Raw genomic sequence first — 22,377 nt, 5'->3', positions numbered from 1 at the left:
TAATCATAATGTGCTGGGTTAACTATTAATAAATTAGATAAGATATACTGCATGTTAAACCTGACACATCCATCTCCCACACTGCACCCTGAAGGAGAACATTGGTAGATTTAGCCGCACATCACTATGAGCACCTTCGGGCAGATCCTAAAGGAGGTTGGGGAGTTTGGTTTGTTTCAGAAACAGTTATTGGCTGCATTATGCATCTGCGGCGTGTTTTGTGGTTTCGATATAATTAGCCAGGTGTTTACAGGAATGAGCTTTCCACATCACTGTAACACTGACTGGATCTTGGAGCGTGGGCCAAACCTGACAGATGAAAGACAAAAAAATCTCACTATCCCAGTGAACGAGGATGGAAGTTTTGAAAGCTGTAAAATGTTCACACCTGTGGATTTGGATTTGGAAACTATTGAAGCATATGGGATTAACACTACAACAGGATGTACAGATGGATGGGACTATGAGGCATCCGTAGGCGCTTCCAGCATTGTGACAGAGGTAGGCAAGCAACCACACCAGGGTCCCTACTAGACTCAGACCCATAGGGTCCAAATTGTTGCTCACATGGGTGCCTGATTATGTTTTAAAGTGCTGTGTTCATTTAATAGTTTTACCTAAGAAAAAAAATGAGTAGTAGTTTTCATTTCCACTGCCGCATGCCACTGCTAGAGTTAAAAGACGTAGCAAATAAACTCTAAAATAAACAAATAAACTATCTGTGCCAGTAAACAAATTAACATCGGGTGTGAGAGTCCTGAGAGACGAAAGTCGCTTTATTTGTTGTAGATCTTAACAACAATTTTCTGAAAGAACAGAGCCAGCATGCCTTATTGCACAATGCAAATCATTATCAAATCTTGCCTTTTTAGCGTGTAAGTTGTAAGATTTGAGGTGGTGGTTGTTGTTTCCTGTAGCGAAGGGGATTTTGAAATGGTAACATGGAGACTGTGGAAGGACAGGGGAATGCCAGCCAAAATCAGTGCCCCAATGGCAGGCTCATAGCCACAGTCTACATTCAATGAGTCAGACTAACACAAGTGCAAATAAGATACTTTGGCACTGTGAGGAAAGGCTCAGCTCTGTTTGTCTGCCTCCTGCACTGCTCTGTGTTGTCAGTGTGCTCCAATCAATTGATCATCTGCAAGCTCAGCAACGGGTTGGAACTGAAACAACTCAATGGGCGGTCCAAAAATGTATAGGTTATTGAAATCATAAAATTATCATTGGTATAGGCTGCTTAGATACCTCAGATCACCTGATTGTGGGGACTGTATCATGATAAGTTTAATCTTTCAAAGAGAAAAATAGGGCAGCAACACCATAACTTTACTCCCCCTTCATTGCTTAGATGCCTATGGTTCTTCAGTTCCTTGTATTGAGACTGTAATTCCTTGCTATGGCCCTCCTCTCTTTCTTTGATTGATTAATTTCCTTTCTCCTCCTCTCACAGTCCTTTTCTCTTTTCAGTTTGATCTGGTTTGTGACAAGAGTGGTTTTATTGAGGCCTCACAGTCAGTCTACATGGCAGGTTATCTGGTTGGAGCACTGGTATTTGGGGCAATTTCGGACAGGTGAGGATCAATAACACATACACTTCCACCTTCTCTCCATTGTACGCTCACCGGCCACTTTATTAGCTACACCTGTACAACTGCTCCAGTGAGCGGCAGTTCTCTGAACAAAAATGCCTTGTTGATGCCAGAGGTCAGAGGAGAATGGCCAGACTGGTTCAAGATGATAGAAAGGCAACAGTACCTCAAATAACCATTCGTCACAATCAAGGCAGAAGACCATCTCTGAACCAACAGCACATGGAACCTTGAAGCAGATGGGCTACAGCATCAGAAGACCACAGGGTGCCGCTCCTGTCAGCTAACAACAGGAAACTGAGGCTACAGTTCACACAGGCTCACCAAAACTGGACAAGAGAAGATTGGAAAACATTGCCTGGTCTGATGAGTCTGGATTTCTGCTGCCACATTCAGATGGTAGGGTCAGAATTTGGTGTAAACAACATGAAAGCATGGATCCATCCTGCCTTGTATCAAGGGTTCAGGCTGGTGGTAGTGGTGGTGTAATGGTGTGGGGGATATTTTATTGGCACACTTTGGGCCCCTTAGTACCAACTGAGCATGGTTTAAACACCACAGCCTAACTGAGTATTGTTGCTGACCGTGTCCATCCCTTTATGACCACAGTGTACCCATCTTCTGACGGCTACTTCCAGCAGGATAACGCACCATGTCACAAAGCTCAAATCATCTCGAACTGGTTTCTTGAACATGACAATGAGTTCACTGTACTCCAATGGCCTCCACAGTCACCAGATCTCAATCCAATAGAGCACCTTTGGGATGTGGTGGAACAGGAGATTCGCATCGTGTGATGTCATCATGATGTCATCATGTCAATATGGACCAAAATCTCTGAGGAATGTTTCTAGCACCTTGTAGAATCTATGACACGAAGAATTAAGGCAGTTCTGAAGGCAAAAGGGGTCCAACCAAGTACTAGCAAGGTGTACTCAATAAAGTGGAGGTGAGTATATGTGATAGTTCTAATTCTTGCGAAGGCTTGGACATTACTTTCCACACTGAATGTTCATGGACAGCTGTAATCACGTGGACGCACATGCTGTTCTATTCATAGTACAATTGAGGGTCCATGTCAGCTCCAAGTGGCAACCTCCAAGGCTGAAAAATGAAGCCAATATGAAAGAGCCAAAAACTGCACCTCATCAAATGACCACTTGAGGCCGGCTCCAAAACAAAGTAAATCCTAATAGACACCTATGTTACAATGCCCAACTTTACAGCAGAAATAAACATATTTACAGCCTGGTTCAAAAATGTTTTTTTTATTAAGACCCAAAGTTATGCATATTTAAGGGTGGGGGGCCTGAGTGACAGGCTGTCTGTGAGGCATCACTACAGGATGTCAGTCAGATACCCCTCACTCCTCCACAGCTTTGTCCAAATACAGTCACTCCTGGCTCCAAAGAACCAAGATGACAAAGGCCAAAATGCTGAGGGGCCATGCACTGGGGTTACCAGTGTGTTGGGCTAGCAACCAAGCTGCTGTAATTGACGAATTTGGGGTGAGAATGTGTTGCATCATCAACTTAAGGAAAGGTCTCCTCAGAGTCTAAATAAAAGACTGTGATATCGAGACGTTTTACATTTAAGAAAAGGTCAGTGAAAGACACTTTTGCAAGTGCAAAGAATTGCTGTGTCTTGATACCTAAAACACACACCTACAGTAGATGCAAAAACAGTTAACTCTGTGGACATCTACCAAAACTGTTCAGTGATAAGCAAACAGTTAATGATAAACAGTCTATAGATTCACCTTGTGTCCTTCAAAACAAAACAAATGCTCTTTCTCCTCTGTTTGCAGATTTGGGCGACGCTGTGCAATCCTACTCGACCTCTTTGTCGTACTGTTGTTTGGTGTCGGTGCTGCTTTCTCACCAAACATCTACGTTTACATGGTTTTCAAATTTTTCTGTGGGACTTCAGGAGGTGTCATTATGATGAACATATCTGTGATGGGTAGGTACACTGCTGGTATGTGAGTAAAGACCCTTAGAATGTATGTAGAATTAGAAAGTAGAAGTACAGCAGTGGTGGTGGTGGGGTAGGGGTGGGGGTTGCTGAAATGCTAAAATCACCTTGGTCCATCTGTCACAGAAACCTCGTCAAATTAAAGGTTATCACGAACTTGTTGCTCATCTGCATTGAGAGTATAGAACTGGCTGTCTTTCACTGAAATAAAATAACACAAATATGTGTATTATCATCTGGTTTACAGGGGTGGAGTGGACTGACCCATCAAAGGCTGCTCTTTGTGCAGTGGTCATGTTCATATTCTTTCCTGTTGGACTGCTTTTATTGTCTGGCATTGCATATTTAATCCGCAACTGGAGGATCCTGCAGCTGGTACTCTTCAGTCCTATTCTCCTCCTCCTGGGAATTTTGTATTGGTGAGTAGCCTCTCAGAACGTAATAAAAATGGGGAGGTATTGATCATAACATCTAAATAATACCTTGTATTTTTGAACTTGTGTTCCACTAGGTTTCTTCCGGAGTCAGCTCGCTGGCTGATGACCCACGGCAGGAAGGAGGAGGCACAGAAGGAGCTCCGGAGGGCAGCCAAGGTTAACGGGAGGATGGTCCCAGAGCATTTGTTAGAAAAGGTGAGCTGCATCAAACACACTTTGATTTCTGCCAAAATATAACAAACCTTCTTGTCATGTGTGTACATTTTCTGAAACTTAACTTTTACTTGTTTAGCTGGAGATGGAGGGAACATTAGAAAGAAGAAACATGTTGGACATCTTCCGAATATCGTATTTGAGAAAACGTACTTTAATTATGGGCTACAACTGGTGCGTCTTCTTTAATTAAGATTATTGGTAATGCCATTGTCTTTGTCAGTTGATCATTATACATGAGATAGTATTTTGCGATGATATGCAATAGCTACAGTGTTAATAATTCACATTTGTCACAGTGATCCTGTTTATAAGTAGTAGGGTAACTGAACACATCTCTGACTCTCCACCTCTGGTATAGGTTCTCAACAAGTCTTCTGTATTACGGACTGAGCCTGAATGTTGGCAGTTTCGGCCTGAATATCTACCTCACACAGTTCATCTTCGGTGCTGTGGAAATTCCTGCACACCTGAGCGTTTTGTTTTTTATTCAGCATTTTGGAAGAAGAATAAGTCAATCATGCTTCCTGTTGTTTGGAGGTGCTGCTTGCCTCGCGGTCCTTGCTATCCCAAAGGGTATCTACAAGCCTCAGACATGTTGCTAACAATTTCTATGAAGACCACATGTATAATGCATTCTAAGAACATTCTTTGTGCATTATAATGCATTTATAATGCTCTATGACTGTGCTCATAAACACACGATGCTTCCTGATGCACTACATCAACAGTTATAAAAATTATAGATGTCTTATAGATACTCCTGACTAGTTACAAACTAGAGATTGACTGATGGGGCTTGTAATGCATTATAAACACCTATACTATACACCTCAAAAATAGGCTATATGCTATAGCTGGCTGGATAGCTAACCATTTTTCATCATTTCAAAGAAGGCTGCTTGTAAGCTAACGTTAGCTACTGGAATAATAGCAACAGCCCACAAGCTAACCATACATTTCAACTTAAGATTTCTTGCTTTAGTCATATAAGTGGTTACACAACGTAATTTTTGAAGCTAGCCGGCTTCAGCTGAAACATACAGTTTGCTGTAGCTCGTACGCTACTAGCAAACATTCCAATAGCTAACATTTGCTCATAAGTAGCCCCTGCAGTGGTTAGCTTGGTAGCTATAGCATATAGCATACGTCCTGGGGATTTCGGAGGCTGCTGCAATTTCTGTCCACTTCTTTCATTCCCCACTCTCTCACTCCACACCTTTGCTTTCTCCTCCTGCAGCCCTCAAAATCCCCTGTAAGTATGCTATAGCCAGCAAGCTAATCACCATAGAGGCTATTTGCAAACTAATTTAGGCGACTGGAAGGTTTGCTCTTAGCCCAAGTCCTTATCTTATGTTTCAACTAAAGATTGCTAACTTAAAAAATCACATTATGCAACCACTTGTGGTTGTGTGTGAAGCTAGGAATCTTAAACTGAAATTCTGGGTTTGCTTGTAGGCTAATTGCAAACATAAAAGTAGCTAACGTTAGCTTACAATTAGACTAATGGATTGATGGGGACAGTGGTTAGCTAGCTAGCTAAAGCATATAGCATACTTGTCAGGGATTTCAGAGGCTGCAGCAATTTCTGTCCATTTTTTTTCTTTTTGAAGCTAATGATCTTGCAACTAGAGATGCTGCAAGATCCCCAGTCTTTGCAAAATCTTTTTCACCGAAAGCTCTCTGACTCATGATACACTGTCAAATTACTCCAGTGTGCAATTAAGCAATATCACACGAGAGGGAGTGATGTTGTACACAGCTGTGACGATATCACAGTACAACATCACGAGCTAGAGTGTGATATTGCTTTTATACAACAGTTCAACAGTTAAATAAGCAAAACTGATTAAGAAATGTTGAAAAATGAGGACAAAATAGATAATTTAAGCATTTCATTTGTCTTCCGCCAACAAAAATAGTTCCTTCAGGACTCCGCTGTTACCGTTGCTATGTAACGCAGACATGGTGCGCCAGGCACTTACTCTTTACACACATTTATCTGCACGTTTCCATTAATTGTGCAGCCAGTGAAATAAGTCTCTGGTGACTGCATGGTGGACTGTCGCTTCACAGGCACAGACAACTCTGCCTTCTGATCTGACAGTATGTTGCTTTTCTCCAAGTCATTGAGCTCCGCTGATGAAACACTGACAAACCTGGATGTGTGCTCAGATGGATTCAGCTTCTCCTCTCCCTCATCTTCCTCTGATGACCATTCATAGTTCAATTCAAAACTTATTTTAGGAAATAAATCCATATTTTTGGCTGTTTGGCAGTGGATGAATTAATTAGCCTACAACACACCTGCTGACCTAACTGACACTAACCGTCAGTTTTGATTTGATTGTTGATTGCAATCAGCTGTGAGGCGGAGTGATACATACACAGTGAAATAACCGTGATGTTGTACTCCAATATCATCACGGTTTTACTGTCTCTCGACCAATCAGATTGCAGGGCCGGAACTAACTGTTGTATAATAGACATTAATCAGTTATGATGCATCATGGATTCTTTTAAATACATGAAAATGCATCACACGTAGCACCAGTAATGAAACATTATGTTGAAGCATGCATTATTATAGACACATCAATATGTGTCTATAATACATGTGACATGTATGTCACTTTACTTAAAGATACTCTTACCTTTCTTGCATTTCACACAATAGCACTGAGAAAAAATTTGAACATCCACAACTCCCGCCTCCCTCCAAAGTCCCATCACCCTCCTCCTGCAACTCCACCTCCCTCCAAAGGCCTACTCCCCCCTCCTCCATTATGTCCTCATTAAGTCTATGATAGACATAGGTGTTGGCAAGGTAACGTTAGATACACGGAAGAGGAGCGTGAATGTAACATTACAACCAAGACAGTCAAATGCGGGTCCATGTCATTGGTCCGACATCCCATTAGTCTGACGGTCCGCGGTGCTGAATGGCTCCCGGCGGGCGTATTTCTGCCTTGATGGTGCGCTGCAACCGGCTCTGGGTCAGCTGGGAAAGGCTTGAGGCGAAGCAGGCTCACACCATGATCTTTTCCTAACCCTAACCAAGTGGTTTTTGTACCTAAAACTAACCAGACCTTAAGCACAAGGCGTCATGATGATTTCGGAACGGACTTCGGAACAATGGGTTTAATATGGTTGGAACAATGGGATGTCGGACCAATGGGCTGTCGGACCAATGGGCAGTTCCTGTCAAATGCAACCCCGGAGTTTTAAAAACTCAATGTGAGTCAGTAGCCATGTTTCCATCAGCCTGTTTAGACGCGCATCTAGATGTATCGCATCGGAAAATTATGATGGAAACGCCAAAATTCGAATTAAAATCCCCTGATTCGCACAAACTAAAATATGCTCGCTTTAGCCGGGTTTTGGTTGATTCGAAAAAATTTTGATTCGCAAAATGGGGGATGGAAACAGTTATGTTCGAATTAAGTCTGACGTAGCGCACCTCTCTCCATCGTGATATCCACACTCCGGGTCGGGAAGGCAGTAATGCATTTACAAGCTGGTTGCCAACCGCCAGAAAATGTAGAAGAAGAATGCGAGACTTGTTTTGTTTCCAGTTCTGCGGAAAACTTGCGCGAGTTCGTAGTTTTCACCAAAGTCCGTATATTTAATGGAAACACACAGGAATTGTATTTCTTTTAATGTGCATTTCCCAATGATTCGAATCACTTTTATCCAAAAGGCTACAGTAGGCTAACTGTTAGCAACTGAATGCTGTGTTGTCATATAACGTTATAGCCTATGTTACATTAGAGGCAAACTAAAAATGTCTGTCCATGTTGTTACGTGAGCGGTTACATCAGTCAGAGGCCTCCACGTGGGGACAACAGACAGGACGCTCAGCCAATCATTGCATTCAGTCCAAATGCAATGATTGGTTGGAGTTTTCTTACAACCATATGAGAATGGTACAATTATGAGTTTTTATTTCTGGTGGAATTCACTTACATTTTAGTGTGCCATCAGCTTATTAATAGCATTTTAATCGAAACAAAGAAAAGCGTAAAATTTCCAAAAAGATAAGTGTCGCTTTAACACGTAAAATGATAGCTTATAACACTGCATGGACTGTTACACTGTGAGTCCTTACTACAGGGTATTGTTGAGGTGTGTACCTTCATAACTGGTCAAGAGTATCCATAAGACACTTATAATTCATTATGACTGTTGATGTAGTGCACCAGCAAGCATCATGTGTGTTTATGAGTGCAGTCATAGAGCATTATAAAGGCATTGTAATTCACTATAAATGCCCTCATAGCGCATTAATGATGTGGTCTTCAAAAAAAAGTGTTACCGATATGTATTTATAATCTGAAAATATTTGTGATAAAGGTTTCAATTTATCTGACAGGTACAGCACATGCTTTTCTCATGCATTATTTACTCATCAGATCTTCCTGTGGTGGTAACAATCATAGCCGTACTGGGGAAATTTGCTGCTACTGCCTGTTTCAGCACAGCCTATGTTTACACTGCAGAGTTATACCCAACCATTTTAAGGTAATGCCACTTTTTCTGCTCCTCGTGTTTATTACACAAAAAATCTTGGTGACTCATCTGTTTGCATATTGATATCATTGCCTTATTTGCCTGATATTGCTCCTTCCTCCCCTGTGTGTAGCCCACATATTTGTCTGGTATAGGTACACAAGTATTCTACTGGTATCTCATGTTTACATAATAATTAAAGATTAATCTATAAAGTTGCCAAAATCATCTTTATCAGTGTTTAATTCCTGATGAGTCCATTGTGCGTTCTTTCAGGCAGAATGGTGTAGGTGTAAACTCCATGTGTGCTCGTGTGGCGGGCATCCTTGCTCCACTGATCAGGCTCCTGGACGTTTACCATCACACCATCCCCATGCTGATATACGGCATCGTCCCCATTGCTGCTGCAGGTTTCTGTTTGCTACTGCCTGAAACCCTCAATGTTGAACTGCAGGACCACGCTGAACTCAAGTGAGCTGAGTATAAATGCTGGATTTGACATAAATCTACACATACAAAATATACCAACTGTATTTATTAATCATTATTTTTTCTTTTTTTAAATTTAGAAAACCAGCGAATGGACCTACTGTGAACAGTTACAGTGCTGAACAAATTATTGAAGAGAACAAACTTTAATTTGTACCGAAATTATAATCTTTTTTTTTTCCCCTCATGTATAATCAGATATATGAACTGTCTACCAACTACACAGATTACACTACAATTTTTGCTGTTTTTAATTATAGTTTGGGATGCAGAAATCAAACTAATCATAATTATTAAGTGTCAAACATTATTTATTTTAATGTCATGATCTGTTAAAGATTCATTTTAGTGCATTTCATAGCTGGAAGTTTATTAGAAATTGATTTATTCTCAAAAATGACCGATTAATTGGCCACTCAGCAGCTTAGGCAGCAAATGTTGTATGAAAATGATAATGAAAATTAAATGAAATTGTGATTCACTGAAATACACATGGGGATGGAGCATCTTTGCTTCATTACTAACGGTTCTCCCAAAAAATGTCAGTGAACAGGACACACGGCCTAACTGAGCAGCATATGTGTGCCATGGAACCTCTTAATTTTGTTGCTCATGTTAACAGTCACACAGCCCGTATGAGCAGTGCGGCTCATCGAGCATGTTGTCTATTTTTCCATGTGACACATGCGGCTGTTTAAAATTAATGTAAATGATGCTTATAATGAAATGGAAAACAGGGAGCGTGGTATGTTTTGTACAGTTTTGTAACATTACATATCAGTAACTAAAGGAAAACAATAAAATCTATAAGGAATTTAAATGTTGTACATGTTATGTATTAATAATCACCATAATGTTGGACACTGCTCCTTTTTCCATAGTTCCTAATGGCTGGCCTGATCTACTGTATATCATGGGATGTCAGTTAAAGTAAAACACATAACTTGCAGACGCAGCAGCTCAGGTTAAGCAAAGTTTACGGGTCATGATCATAACAGGTTTCGGCATCGTGCAGACAGTCACTACAGGCAAACAGGTCCAAAAGGGCATGCTTGACTCTACGTTTATTGCTGTGTGTTTGAACCTACATGTGTGTAGCTGGTAGTTTTCTGTATGCTGCTGAACATGTGATCCTTTTTTTCCTGCACTGTAAAGGTCTTTGTATGAACAGGGTTGTAGTACAGCTGCTACATAAATGAAGCTAAATTTACCAAGGCTAAGTTATTATCAGTTTGTTTGTTGAAAGTTTTACCACTGGTGAAAAGTTTATATATAATAGATTTAAGAGACACCTAAAAATATTAACACCATAACTACTTTTATTACTAGTTTATTATTGTGATTTAGAAGAGACTACTTTATAAGAAAGCTTTATTTCACATTTTAATGCTTTGTCCTGATAGTAGGCTGTAACTTAAAAGCCATTACCTCAGATAGAATTGCTAATTAATGCTTTTAAGAAATAAAAAGCTGGTAAAAGACATAAATCAAGCTTATATAGTAATTATTAAATATTTCCCTTGTGCTTGTGTAGTCAATCAGTAAGTGTAATTTATAAAGACATCATACTTTTTTTTAGTTTTTCAGGAGAAATAGTGTGTTTATTATCCACTGTGTGGTAACAGGGATTCTTTACTGTCACCTGAATTAAAACTATTAAACATAGATTTTTTTTGGCTCTCTCCAGTCTGTTTAAGATGTATATTGCTTCTACAGAAGTTTTAGAAAAACTGATAATTGAATTTTGGATTAAATTTTTGCATATGTGCATATTTTAAAATCATTTGTTTAATTGATCTCGATTAGTGCTGTCAGGATTTAGCTTGAAACACATTTTGTTCTCTGACTTTCAACTGGGCCTCAATTTGTCTTTACCCCTGTTTTAGGCTCCATAACAGATATGTTAGTGATGATGGTCTCTGTGCATTTTATAACTACGTAAGTGAAGTGATATATTGTCATTTTCTGTGCTACTGCTTATTTCATTACTTTACCCATACTACCTTTTACAGCCAACTGTACTAAGAGATAACAGCTATACATCCAGCGCTGTATCACACTCATGTAATGTACTGGGTTAAATATTAATAAGTAAGATGGGGTATATTAGCCTGTGCATTGACTGATAGCACATGGAGCATGGCACAACCATTTCCCACACTGCATTCTCATGCGGAACCTCTATCAATTTAGCTGCACATCACTATGAGCAGCTTCGGGCAGATCCTAAAGGAGGTTGGGGAGTTTGGTTTGTTTCAGAAACGGTTATTGGCTGCATTATGCATCCCCAGCATATTTGCTGCTTTTGATGTGATCGGTCAGGTGTTTGCAGGAGTGAGCTTTCCACATCACTGTAACACTGACTGGATCTTGGAGCGTGGGCCAAACCTGACGGATGAAAGACGAAGAAATCTCACCATCCCAGTGAATAAGGATGGGAAGTATGAAAGCTGTAAAATGTTCACACCTGTGGATGTGGATTTGGATTTGGAAACTATTGAAGCATATGGGATTAACACTACAACAGGATGCACAGATGGATGGGACTATGAGACACCTGTAGGTGCTTCGAGCATAATGTCAGAGGTAAGCAAGCTAACAGCTAAGGGCCCCTAGTAGACTCAAGACCCTCAGTCTCTCAGTCTCTCAGCTCTGTGTATTAGGACTGTAATTCCTTGCCATGCCCCTGCTCTCTGTTTTTGATCTGTGAAGTAAGACAAAGTAATAATACTTAGTTACTGTACTTAAATATTTTGGGGAGTATTTGTACTTTACATAAGTCTTTAAATATCTGTCAACTTTTACTTTTACTCCACTACATATCTGAAGTACAATATATACTATTACTCTAACACATTTCCCCTAAGCATCTTCATTACTTCGTTACTACAAAATAAAATCAGGTTTGGTGAATCAGTGGTCCTAGCTTGCAAATGAGGTCATAGGTTCATGACGTAAGGGTAAGTACAAACAAGTGCTTTCAAAGCAGCAGTTAATTTTCCATTTAAAGTCAAGACCAGGCTGCATGTTGGATTAGATGCTACATGCTAGCAACTATGTGAGTAGTAGTTGCCGATGAGGCTGACTGCATGATGCAGAAAGTGGAGTCCCACAGCAGAGAGGGTGGTAGTAATTCAGTGAGATACAGATTTGTGTGTCAGTGCTAGAGGTCAAAGGTTTTTTGAAATCCTTTAAGTTGGTTTACATTTTAAGAGAAAATAATCGCCTGCTTTTTATTAACAGCACTTGTACTTTTACTTTAAATACTTAAGAACATTTAATATCACAAAACCACTTTGATTCTTAAGTACAATATATATCAGATACTTTGAGACTTTTACACAAGTAATATTCTAATAGGTGACTTTAACTTCTACCAAAGTCATTTTCTGGTAAGATATCTGTACTTTTCTCAGGTGATACTTTCATGTACTTTCATGTTGGTCCACCACTGTCCTTTCTCCTCTTTTCAAAATCCTTTTCTCTTTTCAGTTTGATCTGGTTTGTGGCAAGAACGGTATGATCGAGGCCTCACAGTCCATCTACATGGCAGGTTTTCTGTTTGGAGCGTTGACGTTTGGGGCAATTTCTGACAGGTGAGGACCAATAACATATACACTTTAACCTCCAACGTAAGTAATAGTTGTCATTCTTTGTATGACTGAAGGGGATTTTGATTTCACAGCAGCTGTCACCTTGATAATTATAATTTGTGTTAAGTACAAGACTTGTGGGTGTCACCCAACGCGTCGTCATTCCCAGCTTGTCAAATACAATAACTTGGTCAGTGGCCCTCGGCATCACATATAGATGCACAAGACACTCTCTAGCATTTGTATGAGACACCCTGGCTTTTGGTTAAGCCCAATGTAAACCCATTGTCAGCAATATTAGGTGCTCAGAGCGACTGACTTAGTATGAAGAGCTAGAAACAAAACATACAAACAAACACAGGACTTTAGCCCAGGAGGTTCCATGTGAAACAACACATTCTCACTCCGACCTCGTCACATATTGACGTGCTTGGTCATGGACTTTCCACGTCCACATACGATGTGCAAGATACCCTGGGTGCGTTGGTTGTTGATGTTGTGGGACGCTGTGTCAAGTTCTGTCTGTTACATGCATTGTCTACCTTTTCACAGGAAATTTATCATTTGCACTACGTCGCTACAACACCATGAATTGATGTTTTTTTCCCTCAACGCATGTGATAAGGTTTAAGCAACAAAAACGCTTGGTTACGTTTTGTAAAGAAGGACAGGTTTTGGCTTTAGAATCTTACGGGATGCGACATTTCGTCCCCGTCCTGCCGCGTTTCCCCCCAACGCTGCCAAGCACTGTTCAAATGTAAAGGCAACAGGCTGCATATCAGGCAGAAGTTAATGGACGCCTTTTTTGGTTGGTTTCTGACGCCGCAAGTCACTGCCCAAGCACCGAATTTCAAAGACTTGGGAGTGAGACTGGGCTTTGTGAAACCAAAAGTCAACATTATTTGAACCTAAACCACGATCTTCAGTGTCTCCAAGTTTAAGGGCATGGTTCTCTGCTGGGAAAAAAAAGTGGACTGCCCCCTTGGAGTTGGGAGTAACCTACTGCCACAAGTGAAGGAGTTCTAGTATCTCAGTGTCTTGTGTACAATTAAGGGTAGAATGGAGCGTAAGATGGGCAGGCAGTTTAGTGCAGCATCTGCATTGATGCAGGTGTTTCGCCAGACTGTTGTGGTGAAGGGGGAGCTGAGCTGGAAGACAAGGCTCGCAATTTATCAGTCCATCTATGTTCCCACCCTCACCTATGGTCATGAGATTTGGGTAGTGACCAAAAGAATTAGATAGCGGGTACACACGGCCAAAATGAGTTTTCTCCGTAGGATGGCTGGGCCCAGCCCTAGAGATAGACTAAGGAGCTCAGAGTGGAGCCGCTGCTTCTTCACATTGCAAGGTGCCAGTTGAGGTGGTTTGGGCATCTAATCTCCCAGACCAGGCTCCGCCTGGGCAATGCCTGTAAGAGGTTTTCTTGGCGTGTCCAACAGGTGGGAGACCCTCGGGTAGAGCCAGAACATGCTAGAGGGATTATATATGTCTCATCTGGCCTAAAAACACCTCAAAAACATTGCTGCAAAGAGGGACGTCTGGACTACCTTGCTAAGCCTACTGCCCCCATGACTAGGCCTGGATAAGCAGGGTCAATTGATATTCGACTATTCTAGGCAGCAAAGGGTTAGTTCACTGCACAAGCACAACAGCAGCGCAGAAGGAGCCGTAATAATTCTCATCAAATGATAAATGACTGTGGATAATAACACTGAATTACAGTCTACCTGTAAAATTATCTAGTAACATCATGTAACTAGATCAATGGAATGTCACCTCACCTCATTTATAGTTTCTCGCTTTACATTGATCGCAGTAAATTCTGCCTGCCGGTTTCCATTTACTTCACCATCCACCCACATATTGACACACAACCAATGCCTGTTTTCAGAGGAGCAAGTCAATCATTCTCTTGGCGTCATAATATCTTTTCCAGAAGGAGGTGAAGTTAATTTTAAGTATACACCTCTGACGTCATGTTAAGTATACACCTCTGACGACGGTGACCTTAATGGTTGGTACGGCTGTGGTCATGTGTTTCCTGTGTTGAAGTGGCCAGGTGGTCTCTCTTGGGGCAGTGCATTTTGGTAGTTGTGGGTTTTCTACCACTCGGGTGAAAGCAAATGCTACAGTCCTCTGTTTTCTCGGTCGTATAGCACCAATTTCAAAAGTTTTACTGCATAGACAGCATAGTTTCATGAAAAGCTGTGTTTTCAGTGGTGAAATACTTCTTTAAGGGATCATCTACCCAATAATCTATCTTCTTCTATGACAAGCGAACAGTGAATGATAAATAGTATTTAGATTCACCTTGTATCCTGTAAAACAAAACAAATACTCTTCTCTGTTTGTAGGTTCGGGCGACGCTTTGCAATCCTCCTCTGCTTCTTTGTCCTACTATTGTCTGGTGTGGGTGCTGCTTTCTCACCAAACATCTATGTTTACATGGTCTTAAAATTTTTCTGTGGGAGTTCAGGAGGTGTCATTATAATGAACACATCTGTGATGGGTAAGTACACTGTTCATCTGTGACTAAGGACACTCATTGAATGAAATAGAAATGCTAAAAATCAGAACTAATGAGAGAGAAGATAGTGGTGGGGGGGTTGACATGGATGCCTAACATCAGGATCATCCGAGACACCTGTAGCTCATCTGCATATAAAGTAAACCTGGAAGATTTGAATCGTGTCTTTCACCTCTTCATCTTTTTTATCAGTAGCTTCAATTCCACACTGCATGACTGTGACACTGAGCAGGCAACCGTTAGTCATACATTTGTAAAAATATATAAACATTCATATCAGTGCAAGGCTATTAACTCAACACTGTTGTTACCACTGAAATAAAATAATGTGTGATCATCTGTTTTATAGGAGTGGAGTGGACTCACTCATCTAAGTCTGCTCTTTGCACAATGTCCATCATTTTGTTCTTTCCTGCTGGACTGATGCTGTTGTCTGGCATTGCCTATTTAACCCCCAACTGGAGGATCCTGCAGCTGGTGCTCTACAGTCCTATTCTCCTCCTCCTAGGATTCTTGTACTGGTGAGCAGCCTCTCAGAGTGCAATACTTCAACAAGTTCATAAAGTGCGTCAAGCACAAAACAAAGAGGTTTTAATTCTAAAGCCCAGTTTAGACCAAAGTTTTGCAATGAGACAAGTTGAAACATGCAACTACCTGCAACGTTCTGTTCTGAAAAGTTCTAAAAATCTGCTGGTTCACACCAATGCAACTAGATAAGACGGTGTATCATCTCTATGCAACAACTCTCTGTACTTCTGTTCTGCTTTCCAGCTTTTCAGGCTTATTTTGTGGCTAAATATAATTTGTCACTTCTTAAAATATGAATGAGGATAGTGATAGTGAGAGTCCCCCAATCCCAAATGGATCCCTTTACAGACCTAGGACCAATTCCATTTCTTCCCCTTAGCCCTGGTCTTGGCCCTTCCCCTTGGTTTTGCACGTTCACGTGAGGGGAAGTGGTGTCCCAATTCTCTGACAGGTTAGCTCTTAACCTGATGGAGAATTGGGACACCACTTCCCCTCATGTGAATGTGCAAAACCAAGGGGAAGGGCCAAGACAAGGGCTAAAGGGAAGAAATGGAATTGGTCCTAGGTGTGTAAGGGCTTAGGGCTTGAGTCAACAAGTCTGTAAGGGATCCATTTGGGATTGGGGGACTGGCTACAGTTGCATTTGTAGTAGTGATGAAATGGTGAAAAACAGAAACAAAACGGGCATCAGATGGACTGTAAGAAGTGCCAATAAGTTAGTCAATAATAAGCTGAGCTCAGACCGCTGCAACTTTTCTCTCCAACATTCCAAAATGGTTTTGTCTCATCGTGAATCTTTGGTCTGAACTGGGCCTAACATCACAGTCATGGTTTGTCATTTTGAACTTGTGTTCCATCAGGTTTCTCCCAGAGTCAGCTCGCTGGCTGATGACCCATGGCAGGAAGGTGGAGGCACAGAAGGAGCTCCAGAGGGCAGCCAGGGTTAACGGGAAGACGGTCCCAGAACATCTGCTGGACAAGGTGAGCTGCATCATCACACCTTGACTTCTGCCAAAATATAACAAACCTTTTTGTCATATGTAAACATTTTCAAAAACTGAACTCTTACTTTTTTAGCTTGAAATGGAGGGAACAGTGGAGAGAAGAAACATGTTGGACATCTTCCGAATATCGTATTTGAGAAAACGTACTTTCATAATGGGCTACAACTGGTACGTCTTCTTTAATTAGGATTATTGTTCATGCCACTGTCTTTGACAGTCTGGCGATCATTATACAGATACATCAGTCATGTTTAGCAATGATATGCAATAGCTACAGGTTTAATAGCACACATTTGTCACAATGATACTGTTTAACTGAACGTATTTCTGACTCTCCAACACTAGGTTCTCAATAAGTCTTCTGTATTATGGACTGAGCCTGAATGTTGGCAGTTTCGGCCTGAATATCTACCTCACACAGTTCATCTTTGGTGTTGTCGAAGTACCGGCAAACCTGAGTGTTTTGACCCTAGTTCAACATCTTGGAAGGAGAAAATGTCAAGTAGGCTACCTGTTCTTTGGGGGTGCTGCATGCCTCCTGGTCCTTGCTATCCCAAAAGGTATGTTCGAAACCTCAGATATGTTCTCATGATCTGAAAACATTTGTTGTAAAGGTGTAAACAGTGTATGGTTTTGTAACATAATATTTACCCATCAGATCTTCCTGTGGTGGTAACAATCATAGCTGTAATGGGGAAATTTGCTGCTACTGCCGCTTTCAGCACAGCCTATGTTTACACTGCAGAGTTATACCCAACCATTTTAAGGTAATGCCACTTTTTCTGCTCCTTGTGATGATTACACCAAAAAATAGTAACACTGATATCTGTCTAAATACTGCATACATTTAGTTTTGACTGCTTTTTTAATATTGTGTAACTACACTGTAAATACCAAACACTGGACACTACATTAACAACAATGAGTACTCCATGTTTGATACTTGAATTTCCTAAATCTCCTTTTTACGCAGTAATGATATCACTTTGGTCCCTAATTAAAGGATAGCTTTGGCATTTTTCAAGCTGGAGCCTGTTTCCCCATGTAGATTGATCAAAGAGGCTGATGTGAATGAGGATGAATGAGGGAATGTGGTCCAGGTTAAGAAGGTGCCAAAGTTATCCTTTAATATTCAGGAATTTAAAAGATATTGTTAGTTAAAAGTTATTACTGCCTTTTTCTTCTTATCTGTTGTCTTCTTCCCCTTGTACATATCTGTGTTTGTATAGGAACCCACTATGTATTTTCTTGAAATTTCATCTATAGTTACTAAAATCATCCCAATCAGTGTTTGATTCCTGACGAGTCCATTATGACTTCTTTCAGGCAGAATGGTGTAGGTCTAAACTCCACGTGTGCTCGTGTGGCGGGCATCCTTGCGCCACTGATCAGGCTCCTGGGCGTCTACCATCACACCATCCCCATGCTGATATACGGTGTCGTCCCCATTGCTGCTGCAGGTTTCTGTTTGCTACTGCCTGAAACCCTCAATGTTGAACTGCAGGACCACGCTGAGCTCAAGTGAGTTATGCTGGATTTGAAAATATATACATATATCTTCAAATTACATTAACTATTTTAAGTTTATTCTATGTGTTAATAATCCTTTTTTCTTTGATTAATTTTAGGAAACCAGGTATTGGACCTGCTGCGAACAGATACAGTGCTACTCAAATTACCGAAGGACACAAGCATTAATTTGTACTGAAATCATTTAATATCGTAATCGTTTATTTTTCCTGATTTATAATCAGGTATGAAACTGTCAACTACAATTTGTTGTTGTTTCAATTAACTGATTTATAATTGATTTATTTAACAGATATTTATTTAACAGGGATATATCAGTGTGCAGTCACCTACATTTAAAGCTTCACATAAATATCTCTCTGTTTGTAAGTTATTAAATAAAGTTTTTTGTTGGTAATCTACAGTCTGTTAGATTTATTTTGCTTCTACAGAAGATTTTGATATTTTCATAATTTGACTTTGTTTATATTTAAAATTCTGCATATGTGTAGTTGTTATAAAATCATTTGTTGTATCATCTGATCTCAGTCATTTGTGTCAAGATTAAACTTGAAGCATATTTTGCTCTTGGACTTTTAACTGTGCCTCACCTTATGTTTTCCCATTATAGACTCTGTTCCAGATATCTGGTAGTTATAGTGGTCTGATTGCATTTTATGGCTACAAATGTTATGTAGAGTTACATATATTATCATTATCTATGTTATTGCCACTTTTATTATTTTATACAGACCAGCTTTTACAGTCGTAAAAATACATCTCGTATTAACGTGCGTCTTGGGTGATCAGATCACAAGTGGACAGCTCTAAGTACAGATGGGAATGCACCCAGTGTGTCCTCAATGCATCATGAGTCCAATCACTCAGACCACAATGGAAGGTGCTCTGGGTCGTATATTGCAACATTCTTTCAGTGTGTTTGCTCATGTGTCCTGGGCCACATAGAAGGACCGCCTACTCAGCTGATGTCCTAGCTTATCCAACTCACAATGTCTGTTGCTGCCATTATGCAGGTCAGAATCAGCACTGGAAGACTGTATCCAGAGCCATTCACCCTGGGATAGTGAACGGTCAGTTAAACGTTAGCACGAGCTAACACAGCAGCAACTGTGAAGTGGTCACAACAAACTCACAATTAAATCAAAACAACTAAACTTGTTAATACCCATGAGGTAACATTAGCTGTGTTAATGAAGATTCATCTAGGTCATGGTCATCGTAAGTGCTATATTGTAGGCAACTGTACTTGCTTGAGTTTCTTTGAAACGTTTCACCTCTTATCCATGACACTTCTTCAGTTGTGACTGGTGCAGAGTTGCAGGCTTTAAACTCTGTGTGGGTGTGAACCCTTGTAGAGTTGTTGAGGTCACTTGTGAGCTCTTGAGTTTCAAAGTCGTTAGGGTCACATGTGAGTCGTTGACGCACCTGACCATCGTGTGTGTCATTAGGGTCAGGTGTCAATGGGTGTTAAGCTGTTTGGGGAGAGATCTCAAGACTGAATTGTAAGTGGTGTCACAGGCCAGCTTTTCTTTTGTACCATCTGTTTTCCCTGGCCCCAGTCCTTTAGCTGTAAATGGACCACTGGGTGTTGACCTGAGGAGCTGGCTCTCCTGTGCTGTGCCATGTACCTACAGGGTGGATGTTTTGTTTGCCCAATGTAGACATTTGAGCATTTCTAGCAGCACTGAACTGAGAAACTCAGAGCTCACATGTGACCTCAGCGACTCTGTATGTGTTCACACCCACACACAGGGTTAAAACCTGTGAAATCACCACCAGTCCGTTAAAACTGAAGAAGCCTCTTGGGTGAGAGGTGAAACGTCTTCAAGAAACTCAAGCAAGTCCAGCTGCTCAAGATACAGCACTTAAGATTAGCCGTGTTAAGGCTAAGGCTTTGTGGCTCTGACAAAAAAAAAAAAAAAAAAAAAAAATCACATGAAAATCAACATCTTTTTTTTTTATATACATTTTTCTTTTTCTTTATCATTGTTGTAGGCATAAAGAAATTCTTTCATTCTCCAGTTGTACCTCAGTCTAGTCTTGAGCCTCCCCACCTAGGCTAGCAATGGATTCCAAATCCATAAACGTAAAAGTCTCACAGGAAAATACAGACTTTAATATTGAGTGGACATATTCGTTTGCTTTCACTGTCAGCACTGCAAAGTTAAAGTGTCAAACAATAATAAGAAAGCCCACTGCAGAGGAGCCATCTTGTGGTAAAACAGATTTTCGGATGCTCATATAGACCTATTTTTAATGTTGATAGGCTAATATCGTGTTAATGTGAGTTAATGTAAATGTAAATGTACTAAGTTATATTTCACCGATTTCTCCATAGTTATTGTGTAAAACAACCACATACTGTGATTCATGCATACCAATGCACTCATCCACATGTTTAGTCTGTGTTGAATATATGTCACCTCTGATCTGGTAACATTATTAGGTATACTGTGATTGAATTTTTTTTTTTTTAAATTATGGTAGGATTAGGACCGAACATATTGGAAGTTAGACCATGACTGTGCATGTCCAGATGGCCCAAAGCATTACACTATTATGCTCTGACTCATCCATTATGAAGTCATATCCAGACATGCCTGGGCATTACACCATTATGTTCTAACTCATGTGGGAAGGATTAAGGAAATGAGGTGGAGACTCATAAGAATCTCCACGAGCATAAAAGAAAAAGCGCAGAGAGCTAGTCTTCAGTCTGGTTCCGGAGCCAGACTCATGAGTTGTATGGGTTGTTGCCTATGAATTAAACTCAATTGCACCTGTTCCTGAGTGTCTCCAGTGACTCCTTGAGTACTGCCTTCTTGATTCTAAGTTACATTTGAGGGAAGAAGACGAGTTTGAACAAAGGCGATGGGGCGAGGTCCGGAGTCATCAGGCCCAACTCCAGACATCGTTTTTACCACTTCACTATCCAGAAAACTACGAAATTTCCTTGTCATTGTATCTTTTCACATCATATTCTCAAGCTTGAACTGTCTACTCTAACTTTTTTGGGATGTGTACAGTTGACCTTCTTGTCTTTATGTCTTGCTCATGTTTCAGTTTCTGAACTCCACTGTCAGCTGATCTTCTGATCTTCGAAAGGCCTTATGTTTCTAGGCTTTTGACTACTTTGTACTAAGCAATTGGGATTTCACTGTGGCAGCCTCAGCAGTCTTTTCACATCTTCATTGATTCTTCTGCTCTGGTTTTTGACTGTACTGAACCTTTCGTTTTTACTGTTATAGGCTACATATTATAGGTCTGAATGTGTTGGTAGTCTGATTTATGTTTGTACTATTTCCTCTGTCATTGTCTCCTGTATGTCATTGTGGTCCCTCTGCTAGCATCTTATGTCAGTGGTTCCCAACTGGTCCAGCCACGGGGTCCAGATTTCTCCTTAGTTATTTGTTCAAGGTCCACGCAGTTTATTATATTCAGTGTCAGAACTGTGTTTTGCCATGTTGTTGAGCTAGTTTGCTGACTCTGTTAAGTAGTTGTTATTCACTCACTCTACAGCAGGAAACGGGACTTCAAAATAAAATCTTTGTGCCTGAAATTCACCATACTTCAAAATAAAGTGTGTCTTTTTAGAAATATGACACGTTTACAATCAGTTGTGGTCCATTCAGAATGGATCCGCAACACACTTTTGGACCGCAAGCCTCCACTTGGGAACCAGTGCGTTATGTAATTTGTGCTTCCCCTTAAGTGGTGTTATTGTCATTATCTGTATTGGTGCTCATTTATTGACACACTATACCAAATTTTACAATTGGCGGGACAGTGAATCAGCTGTTGTTTCCTACTAAAAGATGAATGCAAGTACCACATAACACATAAGTTAAATATTAATGACCAAGGTCAGTTATACTGTTAGTGTCTCTCACATTGCCCTTTGAAAAGGAAGCACTGCAAATTTAGCTACATGTTGATAGGAGCACCTGTGAAACTCCTGTTACCAACTGGGAGCTCTTATCT

At 40.6% G+C, this 22,377-nt stretch overlaps 2 protein-coding genes across 2 annotated transcripts; both read left to right on the top strand.

The window, feature by feature from the left end:
- Positions 1 to 10,030, top strand: LOC117264873 (solute carrier family 22 member 13-like). The gene is made up of 10 exons (XM_033639168.2): positions 1 to 501; positions 1,471 to 1,574; positions 3,400 to 3,554; positions 3,814 to 3,985; positions 4,078 to 4,198; positions 4,296 to 4,390; positions 4,578 to 4,792; positions 8,629 to 8,737; positions 9,002 to 9,196; positions 9,295 to 10,030. The coding sequence occupies exons 1-10, from the start codon at positions 127 to 129 to the stop codon at positions 9,362 to 9,364; spliced, it is 1,611 nt and encodes a 536-aa protein (XP_033495059.2). The 5' UTR covers positions 1 to 126; the 3' UTR covers positions 9,365 to 10,030.
- Positions 10,031 to 11,277: 1,247 nt separating this feature from the next.
- LOC117264870 (solute carrier family 22 member 13-like) lies at positions 11,278 to 18,968 on the top strand. The gene is made up of 10 exons (XM_078162629.1): positions 11,278 to 11,800; positions 12,707 to 12,810; positions 15,162 to 15,316; positions 15,684 to 15,855; positions 16,723 to 16,843; positions 16,940 to 17,034; positions 17,212 to 17,426; positions 17,525 to 17,633; positions 18,193 to 18,387; positions 18,495 to 18,968. The coding sequence occupies exons 1-10, from the start codon at positions 11,420 to 11,422 to the stop codon at positions 18,562 to 18,564; spliced, it is 1,617 nt and encodes a 538-aa protein (XP_078018755.1). The 5' UTR covers positions 11,278 to 11,419; the 3' UTR covers positions 18,565 to 18,968.
- Positions 18,969 to 22,377: the final 3,409 nt, after the last annotated feature.

This window comes from Epinephelus lanceolatus, chromosome 20, assembly GCF_041903045.1.
Source record: "Epinephelus lanceolatus isolate andai-2023 chromosome 20, ASM4190304v1, whole genome shotgun sequence".
NCBI lineage: Eukaryota > Metazoa > Chordata > Actinopteri > Perciformes > Serranidae > Epinephelus > Epinephelus lanceolatus.
The sequence above is the reverse complement of the archived record's forward strand: the minus strand, read 5'-3'. Positions and strand labels throughout refer to the sequence as shown.

What these genes read in the sequence shown, in the direction of transcription:
- LOC117264870 (XM_078162629.1), top strand. Translation starts at nt 11,420, where the DNA reads ATGAGCAGCTTCGGGCAGATCCTAAAGGAGGTTGGGGAGTTTGGTTTG. An exon ending in CTCCTAGGATTCTTGTACTG is followed by an intron (nt 15,856 to 16,722) that starts GTGAGCAGCCTC and finishes GTGTTCCATCAG; the next exon opens with GTTTCTCCCAGAGTCAGCTC. An exon ending in CAGGACCACGCTGAGCTCAA is followed by an intron (nt 18,388 to 18,494) that starts GTGAGTTATGCT and finishes GATTAATTTTAG; the next exon opens with GAAACCAGGTATTGGACCTG.
- LOC117264873 (XM_033639168.2), top strand. Translation starts at nt 127, where the DNA reads ATGAGCACCTTCGGGCAGATCCTAAAGGAGGTTGGGGAGTTTGGTTTG. An exon ending in CAGAGCATTTGTTAGAAAAG is followed by an intron (nt 4,199 to 4,295) that starts GTGAGCTGCATC and finishes TTACTTGTTTAG; the next exon opens with CTGGAGATGGAGGGAACATT. An exon ending in TTAATTATGGGCTACAACTG is followed by an intron (nt 4,391 to 4,577) that starts GTGCGTCTTCTT and finishes CCTCTGGTATAG; the next exon opens with GTTCTCAACAAGTCTTCTGT.